Source organism: Mastomys coucha, unplaced genomic scaffold, assembly GCF_008632895.1.
Source record: "Mastomys coucha isolate ucsf_1 unplaced genomic scaffold, UCSF_Mcou_1 pScaffold4, whole genome shotgun sequence".
Classification (NCBI taxonomy): Eukaryota; Metazoa; Chordata; class Mammalia; order Rodentia; family Muridae; genus Mastomys; species Mastomys coucha.
In genome coordinates this window covers 16,592,917-16,608,738 of record NW_022196910.1, presented here as the reverse complement: position 1 = coordinate 16,608,738, position 15,822 = coordinate 16,592,917, and the positions used below count along the sequence as shown (strand labels likewise).

The following is a 15,822-nucleotide window of genomic DNA, read 5'->3' as shown; positions in this document are numbered from 1 at the left end:
AGCAAAACTACACCCTAGAAAAAGCAAGAAAGTAATCTTTCAACAAATCCACACAAATCTAATTCCACATCTTACAACAAAAAGAACAGGAAGTGACAATTACCTTTTCTTTATATCTTAATATGAAAATTAATATTACCAATATATCCTAATCGATTGAAATCCAAAAATATGAGAAATTAGAAATTTGTTGATTATCATCCAATGGTCTCTCTAATTTGGTAATTTGAGAAATAGTTACAATATTGTACAATCTATACACACTTTCAGCTTATTTGTTTGTGACAGTGTCTTGCTGTGTACAACATAAGGGTCTTGAAATCTTGCTTCTCCTATCTCAACCTCTCTATTAGTAGTATTGTTTATTTGATGTTTTTATACTATACTATGGTTTCCAGAACAGCTTATATATTTGAAAAGTATTTATATACCCAAGGGAGACATAGACAATTAACTTGGGAGGTGGCTTGTAGGAAAGGGAACAACAAAGAGTGATACTGAATGTTTTGCTTGACATTTGTAGCTCTTGTATCAAGTTTGAAGAAGAGGACTTTATAAGTTACTCTTTCTCTGAGATGAATGCTTTTCCAAATTATCACAGCTAATGAACCAAATTCTTACCCACACCTACTGTCTATGCCACCCTCCAAGCAGAGCCATTGTTCATTGAAACAGTTGTGAATGACTTTATGGATAGACCATCTTAATACACACACCATTTCTTAAATGAATGTAACCTGTTCTCTGTGGGCTGAGAATAAAGTCACTCACTCAAGTCAAATAGTTTTGATCACAGCAGGAAGTCTGTATCCAAAAATCATACCTACAATTCATTTCTTGGTGCAGCAGAACTATCAACTCTCAGCTGAGCTACGATGGAGGTAAAAATCCTTTGGTGATGTGAGGGTCATTGAAGTACAGCCTTATTACAATGAATCCAGTGTCTAAAAATTGTTCTTATTTTGGGCTTGTACCACAGTAAGAGCCAAGATTTCAAACTCTACTAAATACAAAACAAACAAAAAGACTTTACATATTTATGTTCAGTTAAGAAACTACTAGTAGTGATGTATTATTTTGAAATATATAGTTAATATGTTTGGAGTTATTTAAAATTAATATTGAGAAAACCACGTATTTTCAGTATTGCTGTAGAGAAGCATCTACATAAGACTGTTAAATTGATTGTTGTTTTATATCAAACAACTTTTATAATACTTAATATTTTATAAATTTTAAGGAATATGACAAAAAATATATTGTAGGTAAAGAAAGGGGGGTCTCTGGGAGGAGTTGGGATACAAAAGTGAAACAAGAATGTGATTTAATTCTATTTACTTGAAATATGTTTTTAAATGTTAACAAATTCAGATAAATTGACATCATATAACTTTTCTTATAATGCAATAAAAGTTAAAAAAAGAAAGAAAATAAAAACCTCTTTTTAATCTGAATGTTCAAGAAGATGGATTTTTCAGATGTCCTCTCTCTGCCACTATGAAAATGGGTACTTGGCCTTGTCTTTTGTGAATTTCAGCATTGCCCTGAATGTCCGCAGAACACTATCATTCACATGGTGCAGAACCATTTGTATTTCCAATTCCAGGAGATCCTGTACCCTGCCCTGATAAATTATTTATTTCCCTGGAGTAAAGATTTATCCCAGAGAGAACATAAAGTTGAGCTTCTAGTTTTATCTACTGCCAAAACATTGACATTCTTTTAAAAACTTTTCCTTATTTTTGAGAATTGTGTATACATATGAAATACGATCATTCCATACACCATTTCCCCTTCTAATTCCCCTCATGTTACCCCATTATGCCCCTACCCACTTCCTGTCATTTTTTTTATAACCCACTAGGTCCAATTCATGTTGTCTATATGTGAATAGGTATAGAGCCATCCCCTGGAGCATGGGAGTCCTTCCAGTGGTCTCAAAAAAAACAATGGTCTTCCCTCCCCAGCTACTTTCCATTGCCAATACCTCCTTAGAATGTGTTGAGGCCTAAAACTCATCTACACTATTTATGCCATGATTGTGGCCAGCTTAATCTTATGTAGGTCCTGTACAGGCAACCACAGCTCCTGTGCATTCTTGATTGTGATAGCTATGTTATGTCTAGAAGACAGTGTGTCATAGCATACCTCCCCATCCTTTGGCTCTTAATGTTCTTTCTGGCTCCTTTCCCAGTGTTCCCTCAGTGGTGGTGATGGGTTAATACAGATGTCCCATTTAGGGCTGAGCATCCAGTCTCTTATTCACAACACTTTGACCAGTTGTCTTTACCGACCGTTGCCACTGCAGAAAGAATCTTCTCTGACCACAGTGGAGGTCTGCACAGGTTGATGCACATAAATACTTGAAGGCAAACTGACAGCATGGCCATTTATCAAAGTAACAGTAGCTGTGACCTTCTCAGCCATGAGTTTTGGACCAGGGTTATAGTACCAGACATGACATTATCTCCTATGGAGTGGCTCACATCCAATCAGAAAGCAATTAGTTACCCCATAAGCATCATGCCTATTGTACCAACAAGTGCATCTTATACAAGACAGTATTGGAACATGGTCTAGAGCTGTGTGAGACCACTGATCCCTTTTCTACCCTAGCAGCTTGCATAGCCCATTTCAACACTATAAAAGTTTACAAGTAGGGAAGAGGTTTTCTGATCAGTTTGAGATTGGTGTTTCTGTATCCTATAGCCAAAGTATGAGGTGTTCTTCAGTATAGGGTCTTATTGTATCATACAATAGCAATAACCTGTGTTGTTCGGGAGACCTTGGGGGCTGCTCATATAGTATTCTCTCTCTCTCTCTCTCTCTCTCTCTCTCTCTCTCTCTCTCTCTCTCTCTCTCTCTCTCTCTCTCTCTCTCTCTCTCCTCAACCTCTTCTTACTCTGTTGAACCTCAGTATTCCTTCTCCTCACCTCCATTTTGTCAGATATTAGGATAGATATTCCTGCTGGTTTCCTATTCAATTTACTTGGAATACCTTTTCTTATCTCCTTCCCCTAAGGTTAAATGATGAGAGTGTGTCTCTTGAAGGCAGGAAAAAGGTAGATCCTGTCTTCTGATCTAATCTGTTAGTCTTGGTCATTTTATTTGGGGAAAAGAGATTACTGATGTGCAGTATAATTACTGAAAGTTGTGTGTGTTATCAACTCCTGTCATTTGGTTGATTTTGTTGTTTTCTTGGCTTTCCTTTGGTTTAACTGTTCTGGCATTTATTTATTTCTTATTGCCTCTGTGTTCAAGTTTTTCTTCAGACTGAAGTATTCCAGTGTCCTGTGTAGAGCTGCCTTAGTCATAATTGGTCATAAATTCCTTTAATCTGTTTTTATCTCTCCTTCATTTTCAATAGATGGGTTTGTTGGATATAATACCTGAGTTGACAGCTGTGAGCTTTTAGGACATGAAATACGTCTTACCAGGGCTTTCTGGTTTTAAAAGTTTCTGTTTCTTAATCAGATGTTATTTGTGGGGCCTAAAAGGCTTGATCTTTTCCTATTGCCAATTTTGTCCTGTGCTTTTAGCCCTTTAATTACAGCATGTCACAAGAAGATCCTTTTCTGATTCGGGATCTGCTTCTCTAAGTGTGCCATTTTCCTCCTTGATTGTACTGAAAGTCTGTCATGTGCTTTTGGTATGACATTCTACCCCTTTGTGCATGTCATCCAAAGGTTATGTCTTCTCATGGATTCCCAATGCTCACCCAACTTTTGCCTCTAGATTTTTATAAATTTATCACTGGTTCAAATGACTCTACCTTTTCTTGCAGCCCACATACTCTGCATTCTACACAACCCATTCTATTACTGAGGTTTTCTTCTCACTGCGGGTTTTATTTGGCCTCTGGTTATTTATTCCCAGCATCACTACAGGTTGACTTTTCTTCAGCAATTCTCTTCATTGGTCTCTGGTCTCATGTCTCACGTGGACTTCCTCAGTTCATCCATGTCTTAGATTTTGTCCTCTTTGAGTTGTTTGAATGTAGTTACTATCATCCTTTTGAACTCTTGTCTGGAACTCCTTTCAGGTCATTCTCATTAGGACCCATTATTATGGGATTGATACATTTTAGAGAGGACATTTCGTCTTAGAATTTCAAACTGTTTCTGGGTTTGCCCAGGGATTTGTACATTTCAAGTTGTTTGAATTGGAGTGTGGACCTGAGGCTGGTGGTCTGGGGACTGCTGACCTATTAGCACCAGGAGTTAGGGAAGCTAGAAGCATGGAAAAGGAATTCAAGATCCAAAGACATCTGATTAGAACCAGGGGATGTACAGATGAGGGAAGTCTAGGTAGTGTTCAAGGCCTGAGTGGAGTATTGGAGGCTTAACTGTTGGCAGAGAGAGTTAGGAGGACCTATGTTCCTTGATAGATTTCTAATGTTAAAGTTAACATTCTTGAATTATTTTTTAAAACTGTAAATGACATGCAGCATGCATAGAGAGGATGTGGGTAAACAAATGACAATTTTACACATTTAGACTGTTTGGATCACTGTATTTCTTATACATCTTTCTACTACTTTCCTCTCCCTTATGGGGAAGCAATGTCCAAGGAAAGATTTTTGCCATTGGTCATTCACATCCTTCTTACCACAGGTAAAGACCAAAACTTGTAGGATGCTTTTGAGGGTGTGAAGTTCTAGTTTAATTTGCCATCTAATAATTCAGTGATTTAAAGCCTATCATGAAGTTTTGGTATGACATTCCCAAGACACAGAGGTCTTGGGAAAGGGCTGCCTGACACCAGCTCAGCTTTAAATCTCATGTCTCCTTACTGCCTCCATCTCCAGACTACCTCACCAACTTTTGAGTTCATCTTCTCAGCTGTGAGTACTTCTTTTCTTTAGTCTTTGGGGAGAGAGTGTGTGTGGTGTATGCACATGTTTGGATGAGTGTTTGCATGTGTGTAGGTTTACCTGTGTAGGAGCATGTGCAGAGACTGAAGGTTGCCATCAGGTATGTTCCTTGATAGATTTCTACTTCTAGGTCTCTTGCTGAGTCTAGGCCTCACAGACTTATCTCTGCCCCCACTGTGCTGGGATTACAACTGGCTCACACCAATCTGTCTTTTATGTGGGTTCTGGAGCACACAAATTCCAATTCTCATGCTTGTGTGGCAAGAGCTTTATCCACTGAACCATCTCCTGACTCTCTTTTCCTTTTGATAAATCTCTCCCTTATTACTTATTCTATACAAAGAAGCCACCATGACCTTTGAACTCTAAAAATCAAGATGGCCTCCCTATGTTCTAAGCATGAAACCCAGCAGCTTAGGAAGAGCTCTTCACTTTCCTCTTCTGCTTGCTTTTCCAGCCTCTAATCCTGCTCTTCAAACATCACACACCTCAGGCCTTTCCCTTGAACATACCATGTAATTTCTCAGCTCCTGACCTTGGCATTCATCCTATACTCTCTCCCCAGATAATTCCTGTGCCTCCTTCAGGTCACAGCTCAGGCCCCCTCCACAGAGAGGCCTTTTCTTGACCCCTTATCTAAAGTAGTATGTGCAGGTCTTTATCCCACTACTTTATCCTCAGAATATTCCCCACTCCCTGAATTTGAACCTGTTTTGGCATATGTTTCTTTTAAATATTTATGAGGAATATAAGCGTCAATCTTTCTTCTTTTATTCACCAGCACTTGATACAGGTGGGTCTCCAGCACTTGATACAGGGGTATGTTTGTTGAACGAATATGTGCACACTTTAAGAGACTGGCTTATTGCCAAAGAATGCCCCAAATTGTAAAACTCCAAGTTCATATATTCCAAGTTCCTGCTGTACTTAAACCATGGGAGGCTTGAATATACTTTTCAATTTAGTTTCTTTTTTCTGTTTCAGTCCTCTCTAATAAATAGTGACATTATCTTTGTGAAGTTGCATGCCCCATGGGAAGTCCTTGGAAGATATGCAGAGCAAATGAATGTACGGATGCCTTTCAGGTAGGTGTAAATGTGTTTGCCCCACTGCTTGCTCTCTCTCTCTCTCTCTCTCTCTCTCTCTCTCTCTCTCTCTCTCTCTGCTTTACTGTAAACCTAATGACATTCTTTCTTGGAATGAATAAAGTCAAAGTACAGGCTGAAAAAGCCATTATAGCAGAAAATTTTCCTAATGTTTAGAAAATGCAAATAAACCTTCACACCCACAGTGACTCCTTCCTGCTACCAAGAAGCATTTCCAAGGAGCATTTGCATTTTGAACAAGTCGTTTCTAGAATTTCTGTGTATTGTGGCTTTGAACAGCTAGACACTATGTACCATGGTATTTACTGAGCAGTCCATTCCAGGAAAAAAAAAATTAAAAATCTGTTTTTCAAGAAATTTCACAAAATACAATGTTTTAAAAATAACCCATTTTTTAAAATTAAGAAGTCATAAATTCTATACAAGAACAAATAATTGGAGTGAATACTTTGTGTAGATTGTTAGGTTGTTTAAAAGGATAAATTTGCCTTCATCTGACAGTGGCTATTCTTATTTCATTATTAGTTAAGGAAATGTGATCTTCATTTGCTAGATTAAAAACAAAATAAGATAATAAGCCTGAAATTACAATTGCAAGGATGTGCTTGAGAGAATGGGATACAGGGGAGAGGCGACTTACCAATGGAATTTGCTCAAAGGCAGGATTATTTCGTGCCAGGGATAGCTCAGGAGTGACTGGTGTTAAGTACTTTGGCTTTTCAACCTGCCAGTAAGACCAACACAAATGACAAGAATTAGGCAAGGTGGTATCAACTGTACAAAATACTTTAGTGGGCTGTGAATGTTATAGAAATTGGCAGTATGCTAAGCTCAGAAGGAGGAGAGGGAACAGGGAGAAGAAAAGAAGAGAGAGAGAGAGAGAGGGAAAGAGAGAGAGAGAAAGAGGGAGAGAGAGAGAGAGGATTGACTTACAAGTTTACAGATCTACTGAAGGCCAATTTCCAATTTCCATCGAAAAGCCATAATATATGTTTCAGAATATCTTATTTTTTTATGTTTGATCTTTATGTCCTAATATCAAGTCAAAATATAGGCTGGGGTTTCTATCATCTGTTTTCTTGTAAGCAAAATCCACAAAATAGGTCAAGTGTAGTTCTGGTCTTACGATTTATTTCTGTACATTATGTTGAAAAGGAAATCTGGCAACTCAAGGATACACACATGCATATACATACACACATATACATACACATATACAAATGCACATGCACACATACATACACACATGCACATATACACATATGCTCATATATAAATATATACATATGCACATGCAAATACACAATGAGGAGAAAAGTAAAACAATTTTGTGCCAAAAGCTGCTATGCTAAAATAATTAAATCGTGCTATTTGTCAATGATTTAACTATCATATATATATATATACATATATATATCATATGTATTAAATGTTATATGTAATGAAATGTATTATAAACTGATACCATATTATGCTTAAAAAGAAAAAGGGGTAAAAGAACACACCTCCAGAATAAAGAACCTAAAGAGACAGAAACCTAAAGGATGTTAACACAAAGTCAAACCTCCCTGGACTTGAAAGGATTTCACATCTAAAGGACCTGGCCTCACTATCATGGAAACATATTACACGTACATTTCTTGGCAGACAAATGCAGCCTCAAGTAGCATCAATTGTCTATGAAGCAAGCAGTAGGGTAAAAATGAATTGGAATAATAATCTACCCTCTGATGCAGAAACTCCTGCAGGAAAACAATTTGACAAGAAAATGCTCTTATGTGTGACCGTAATTGGCCTCATTAATATTGATATGATTTTACCCAAGCCTAACATCACCCATTACAACCCGATGCACAAAAACCTTCATGGGCGTGTCTTGCCCTCCATTTCACATGTGGCTCTAGCCTGAGATAGTTGTAGGAACATATACAGAGATCAGTTCAGCTGAACTCAAACATTCTAAGAACCTTATGTAACCTGTTATTTTCAGTAGACAGCTCTTCTAAATCTCAAGTTTAAATTCACTCTACAATCATTAAAATGAAATAGAAAATTGGGTTTCTTGTGAGAAATTTCAAATAAATCTGCTTCTTAAGTACCTATGTGTCCATAAATTTGTGGTTTGAACATGTGTTTTTGAGAAGATTAAAGAAAATGTGGATATACCACAGTGCCTCCCACATACCCACCTTCTACAATTTTCTTACCAACATCTCGTACTAGTGTGTATATTGCAGTTAACAGACCAATATTAGCATATTATTAACTAAAGTCTAAAGCTCAGGTCTCACTCATATACAGGTTTGTAAATATATGTCCTCATGTGGAATCATATAGAATCAGATAGATAGATAATAGATAGATAGAGAGATAGATAGATAGATAGATAGATAGATAGATAGATAGATAGATAGATAACCATACAGAACATGGGTTACTAAAATCCCATATTTTACCTGGTCCAAATGTCTGGTATCTAGCTTTGTATTCTATGCAACTATTGACCCAAATGTGGCAAATAGTTTTGATATATAAAATCCCCTCTTTGTAGAAAGGGAAGTGGCATAGTGACCACACACATGAACTCCCTTAGTTTCATGATTGATCACTTAGTAGATAACCTGAACTATGGAAAGGAGATTGGGTTGAATCCCCCAGAATTCTCATTTAAATATTTTTACATTAATTAAAGTGAAGCAATATGACATCTTTATTGTGTCCTGATCTTGTTCCCCCTGCCCCAGGATCTGTGATTTTACCTGTTGAGTTCACCTAAAAGCAGCCAGGTGGTTAAGTCCATGTGGGTATTCATAGTTGGCTACTGATGCAATCTTTTCTTGTATTAGATATGAAATATATGTGTTTTTTAATATCTCTTTCAATACCATGAAACCCAAACTGCTATATAAATATTATCTTAATATAATAGCATGTCCGTTAAATTGTGTATGTTGTCCCTTGTCCATCTCTGAGTTTCACTGGATGAAAGTAGACATCCACTCAATCTGTGCAAAATACTAATCTCCCTGAACATGTACGGTAAGCCAGAAGTAACTGCAAATTTATAGTAACGAGAGGGTTTCATGACTCAGAGTGCATACCCTGTGTCCCTACTACATTTCTCGCTGTTAATCTCTCTTTAGTTTTTTTTTTTTCTTCTTCAGCTCTTACAGGCTTCTATCTTCAATCTCCTTTCCTTCCTTGCTAGTTCAAACTGTAACTGACGATGGGTTTTCTTCTCGACTGGCCTCATTTTTGCTGTTCTTCCAGGAGAAAAATCTATTACCTGCCCCGCCGGTACAAGTTCATGAGCAGGTTAGTAGCATGCTCTGTACTGATAGTGTTGTCTGCTGACTACTGTACCCTGATAATGACAAGGAGCAACAAGCCAAGGAAGAAGTCACACGAGAGAATGACTACCATGCACATTCCAAAAAGAACCCTTTCACATTAGCCTGAAAAACAAACAAAACAACAACAAAAAACATGTCCTTCCCAGAGTCTACCCCTTCATCTGCACACCTGGGAGCAATGCATGTCATCTGCAGGTGTGTTGAGGTTGTTATTCACTTAGCCTAGCCTGTCCCAACTCTCAGCCAATCAGAGACATTCTAGCCTCCAAGTTATTTTTTTCGCACATAAATTTCTCACTGTAGCATATGTAATTTGAGAGTTTGAAGTGAAAATGGTCTCCCATGCTGGCGGCTACTCCTCTGTCCAGGGAAATTCCTCCATATATCGGTAAAGCTTGGTTAATGCAATATTCAGAATGTGTACCTTACTACAGAGCTCTCATGGCTCTTTGTATGTAAAAAGGAACCCATTGAATGACTGTTATCTTTACTGTCATTTATACCCTTCCAAAGCTTGTTTTCCTTGTTGTTCTATTAGAAGCCAAGGAAAAGGGGAATATGTCAATGATATTCTCAACTTGGCTTCAGTTTGGGATGAGTTAGTGACTCTAACTCCAAATTTTTAATTGATCTTATAATATATCTTATAAATGAACTGATGGCTTAAATGGGGATCCCTTGGGTGTCTCTGAAAACCATTTAGGTAATTCAATTCAGTGAGATTCAGTAATTAGATCCATTGCTTATAGTCTATATATAACATAAAGAATATATGTAATATATAATCTTTATATTCTATTTATATTTTTTTGCGGAGTGGTAAGTAACATTGGTGGGTGTCCTCAAGTATACATGTACCACAGAGTATGGCAAGGAAAGCAACTTCCGTAGAACCTAAGATGTTGCAGTTTCTCATAATTTCTCTGTGAAACTCTTCCATTGGGCATTAGGTCTGGCACTTTCATTCAGCATGATTTGGATTATGCTTTACCATGCAATGCTCTTTCCTAGAAGTCTCATACAACACGTCAGCCCATGTCTGTAGTTCTCAAATTTCAGTCAGCATCAAAATTACCTGGGGAATTTTAAAGCACAGATTTTTAGCACCACCCACATTTCCATTTCTACCTCTATAAAATGAAAGGACGTCATTTCTACCACATGGGTTTCCTGAGGACGTCATATGTAGTCTGTGTTCATAAATGACATGTTAATGATTGCTACCCGGGATGTCTGTGGAAATAGCCTTAGGCGTGTACATGCTTCCTACCTCTTTCCTCCTTTTCTCTTTAGCCGTCATCTTTAATCATAGTTCTGCCTCCTAAAGAGGCCAAAACTAATTTATATACCCAAAAAAAGCAAAGTAGCTAAAATGGTGAAATTTTAATGGTAACAAGTTAGCATTTCACAGGTGTTTGAAAATTAAGAATTGGGAAGGAAATTTCCCCTCTTACAAGTAGAAAAAATATAGCTAGAGGTAAAAGAATGGAGACCCAGCAGGTATCCATGGGTGATAAGGAAGATCGTAGTTTCTTTTAATAATTCTGCATTGTAACTCAGTAGATTTTGAGGATATGTGGTGTCCTGAAGGCCACTGGGAACTGACTGATGGTGAAGCCATCCAAGTGGAAAGTAAAGCTAGATGATTCAACAGGACATCAGTGGCATAGAAGCCAAAACGCTGGCCAGGAAAGTGTATGGGGTTTCCTGAGAAAGATGTACAGAGTGAAGAGAAGAGATCCAGTGGCAATTTCTTTTTAAATTATGCGTTATGGGGGTAAGAAGAGACAGAAGAGGATGAACATAACACTCTGGAAACAGAAGGAGAATGGAGGGTATGTGACATCAACAAGACTAGAGACAAGTTTCTATAGAGGTGTACATTCTTCAGTTTCTCATGGGCAGTGATAAAAGAGAATCTATTTAGCACATTTATAAGTCATTAATGATGACCATAGTAGCAGTCCCTTTGGAATGCTGTTCTCCATTAAGCATCAGGATTATTCAACAGCTGTTAAAAATGCAGGTAACTGGGCCCATCCTCAGGATTTCTGATTCAACAAGTTTTAGATGCAGTTGATGAATTACATTTTTCTTAAACCTTAAATGATGCTGGTGCTGCCAGGCAAGAACCATGTCTTTTGTTGGATTTTTTTTTTAGGTGTTTGAGAAAGAATCTCACTCTGCAATCAGACTGGCCTAGAATTCACTATGTAGCCCAGGCTACCCTAGAACATGCAAAAACCCTTGTTCTTTTCAGCCTCTGAAGTTTTGAGATTATTGGCACACAACACATACTAGGCTAAAGACAACATTTTTCAGACTTATAACTATAGAAGGAAGTTAGTAGAAAAGCTTCAGAAGCAATGAGTGTTCACTGCAGTGTTAATAAGCAACGCACAAAATGGAGAAAGAAGGACCAGGAGTCTACAGGAGGGAAGCAGAGGAGATTTCATTAATGACCAAACACATGTTCTTCAAGGGTGAAGGATAGTTTGAGTGAATATGAGCTTGCTTCCAGAGCTAGAAGAATGGCTTAATAAATGTTTTCTAGATGGAAAATGTTGATATTCCATGCAGAAATTACTGTCTTGTGAGAACTGAGGCAATGGAATAAACTGGAAGAATGTGCCAGAATCAAAGAAAGTCCAGTTATGGTAGTATGGCACACTGATTGGGCAAGGCTCTCTAGAGAGAATCTTCAGTGCTGCTATGCAGCATTTGGTTTTGGACACCACTGATGTAATGGGACTTTCCAAAGCCCAGTATCTACTGGGTCGTTTAGAATGCAGTTAAGAAGGAAGTGTGATGTTTATTTTACTCCGTGATCCTTCCCAGGATAGAGTAACTGAGGTGATGAAGAGTCCACCTCTTGTAGCTTACTCTCAAATTCAAGTACAAAGGAACAGCTGCCACTTGTGATATTAATAGCATCCCAACAACAAAACACTTGATTTTCAGTGTTCTGAAATTTTCCAGGCATACCAAATGTGGGTATTCAATCTATTGTTTAATTTCCTCTATGTAAATTATATTTAATCACATTAGCCCATGGAAGGATTCTCCAACCCAACCTATCTCCTTTAAGGATAAATATATCAGAAAGTCTAAAGTTTTTTTTTTTAAGCAAGAATAAAACATCTTTTCATAGATACCTTTATTTCAAAAACTCACCAACTCCCGTAAACATACTCATGTAGCTTAGACTCATAAATCTGTAACAAATGCCCTTTTAATCCATTTACCTGGTCTATTAAACACTGCTTTGATTCCAATCTCTAGGCAGGTTTACAGGCATTATAAACTATCTATCTAATAAAGGGAGAGAATTTATCATCTTTTCCTTGCCATTTTTTTCCTAGGATAAAATGATCCTGGAAAACAATCTTCAGAAAATATTACAAAGTAACAAGTGTAATTATTGTGGGCAATCATAGTTGAAGTCTCATAACTCTCCTTTGCCCTACCCCCACTGTGGCCATTCTGCCTGAGTTTATCCTCTGTTATACTAGACAGAAGGAATGCTGGGCCCTCTACATTAGACTCTGTTCATTACAGTCATATCAGATGGGCGTACAGGCAGAATGAGAAATGGCTTGTATTTTTCCATCCCTACTATTAAATTTTAATATATATAAATGTTCCAAAGTCCCTTGGAATTATCTATAAGGTATATAGGCTATGCTCCAAATAGGATCCCTGTGACCTAAAAGGATGGCATTAGCTTCCAAAGATACCTAATTCCTATCCACGAAGATGCTGTGAATGAAGAGGACCCAGCTCTAAGAGGAAAAAGAAACCCGAGCCTCCTGCTGCCTGTTGGCAGTACAGGAGGTCTGCACTTCCAGCAGACATGGCCACTGAGCTACCTCTGCTAAGAAAAACTATCACCAAGAACTCATCCATAGCTTCTTTCTAACGTATCATCTCTCAAGATGAATTGCTAGAAATGCGAGTCTGTAATATGCTGGTCTAGGGAAAAGCAAGTGTTTCTAAAGAAGGCCTGCTCCACTCCTGCACTTAAAGCTCAGAGAACATTGTGGGAAGAGAGGTGGAGAGAGAATAAAAGCCAGAGGGTCAGGAGCTTGCCGGGAGACTGTCTCCTAGTAATGTCAGAAACTGTAGCCATAAAGTCTCACCAACATCACCACACAGACATGAGCTAAACAAGGAAGACACGAGTGAACATACGGAGCTGGATGGGGATGCCTGCAATCCCTCAATCGTGTACAAAGAACTAGAGGCAACTGAAGAATGCTGGGAGAGAGAGAGAGGTGCTTTTCCCCAGGGAAAAGCACACCAATTGGTTGTCCAATGCCATATGGTCAGCCCTAAAGACATACACACAGGTAATATTATATGGAATTAACAGGAGATGATTTAGATGAAGAAATAGATATAGGTATAGATATAGGTATAGATATAGATGCATTCAATACCTGAAATAGAGAGGCAATGAATTTGAAGAGGGTGGGGAGGGATATATGGGAGGGTTTGGAAGGAAGAAAGGAAAGGGAAAAATGTAATTATATCATAATCTCTAACTCAAAATTTAAAAAGGAAGGCCTGTTTCATAAATTCAGTCTGGTCAAGTCAGGTAGTTAAAGCTCAAAGGAATCAAAGGAAAAGAGTTTTTCTTCTGGTCCTTCTTGTCTCTCCTACACAATGAGATAAAGTCCTTTGACAGGCCAGCATGCCAGGTGTAAGGAAACTCCTTTACAAATGACCTTTGCTCTAGTCACCTAAAGGTCCTAAGGTTTACATGAAACCTTCCTAAGACCCTCCAGGGGAGGCCATTCATCCAGAGCTGGCGAGCCTGCCTATTTGCTTGTGTTGCTTTTGTGGTATTTTCTAGAACCTTAGCTGCCACAAAGGCTGGAAAGCCCCAGACTCACCATCCAAATATATTTCTGCAAAAGCAACTCACCTTGTAAGTTCAGATATAAACTGTTCAGACCAGACATGCCCACGTGGGTAATCTGTCTTCTCTTTATTGATTTGCCTGTGTCATCAATATGGGGTGTTTGCTCAGTAAATAGGATAAACAGAACAAAGTGACAATGTATCCAAACAAAATCAATGCTAAGCCACTAAGCCAAGGCTGTGTGGGGCATTCCCTCCCACCCATCTCCCAGCAAGGGAGACTTTGAGAAGTAAGCAGCAAGCTTATTCTAAGGGATGAATGCAATGCCTTCTGACTAATTCATTTCATCACTTTACCATATCTCAGTAAATCCCAGCTTTGCCTATTTGGAGATGTTTGTTTAATGTGATGCAGGCCTGATGACCCCCTACCCTGGCATATAGGGGATAATTGTAATCTTTGAGTTTCTATTGGAACTCTGCACTTCAAAATCCCATCGCCGTCATCATTTTTCTTTCTCCTAAGAGCCAGCACTAAGGTGGGGCCCTTTGCACATCCAAGGAATTGTGTCAGCATTGGCATTCACTGTCCTGATTCATACTCATGCCATCTTATGTGATGGGCACCATCTTCTCAGGCAAGCTTAGGCACTCACACTAACCCAGCATCTCACTCCGTTAGCAAACTAAGCGGCTAGATTATGAGTCAGCCTCTATCTGACTCTGAGCTCACCCCTGTATGTGGAAGATTTTATACTCATTGCACCACAGAGAATTCCTTAGTACATTCATTTATAATGATATACTCATGAAACTATTACCCAACCCCTCTACCAACAACCAAGTAGTATTAGCATAAAGAACACATAATTGGTGACCATTTTGGAGATAATGGTACTAAAGCTTGATGAGGATGAACAGCTTATTATAGGTCTAACTGGGGCACAGAGACAGGCTGGAGATTTCCAGCACGAGCTTCATGCTTTCCGGCCCACTGGCTGTTTTTCTCCTTTGAGTGGTTGAAGTCTGGCTGTATGGAGAAGCAATGTGTTTGTGACAGCAGCCTAAGGGAGTGCAGATTTACTGTGTCCTTGCACAGAGACGTGGACCTGGACCATCTCCCTTCTTGGGAAGTGGGAGCACACCCTGTGGAGTGGCAAACTTACTATCTTGGGAACCTGGCTAGCCACAGCTTGGCCTCTAGGGCAAGTCAGACTAACACTGTAATTAAGAGCTGCATTCACATAACACATTACCTCAAACTGTCCTGCATAGACCAACATAAAATTATTAATCTGATTCATGAGTCAGAAATCCTAAGTTTGGATTGTCAACTGATTTCTTTGCTGATGGTCTTCAAAGACCAAAATCATATGTTAGCCTTGGCGATTATCTGGACCACTAGTAAGATAATCTGCATCCAGTCCTCTTTAAGTTACTGACATAGCCCGAATTTATGCCATCAGAGGACTAAAGTCATCCTTTTAGGCTGCTGGTGGAAAGTCAATCTTGACTTCTCAAGGCATCCTAGTCCTACTTGTCCTCAAAGGTAGCCATGTGCCACTGTCAATAGGACAAAACGGCAACCAACAAATTGGGAAAAGATCTTTACCAACCCTATATCTGA

At 38.6% G+C, this 15,822-nt stretch overlaps 1 protein-coding gene across 7 annotated transcripts in view; it reads left to right on the top strand.

Moving 5' to 3' along the window:
• Ano4 (anoctamin 4) overlaps positions 1–15,822 on the top strand; it is a 401,446-nt gene that overhangs the window by 264,196 nt on the left and 121,428 nt on the right. For 5 of the 7 annotated variants that reach the window (XM_031349070.1, XM_031349068.1, XM_031349071.1 and 2 more), the window contains 2 exons: positions 5,858–5,958; positions 9,250–9,294. In XM_031349070.1, the coding sequence (XP_031204930.1) occupies positions 5,858–5,958; positions 9,250–9,294 (146 nt within the window). Of the gene's footprint in view, positions 1–5,857; positions 5,959–9,187; positions 9,295–15,822 lie in introns of all 7 variants that reach the window. The other 2 variants (XM_031349075.1, XM_031349069.1) reach the window with 2 other exon arrangements.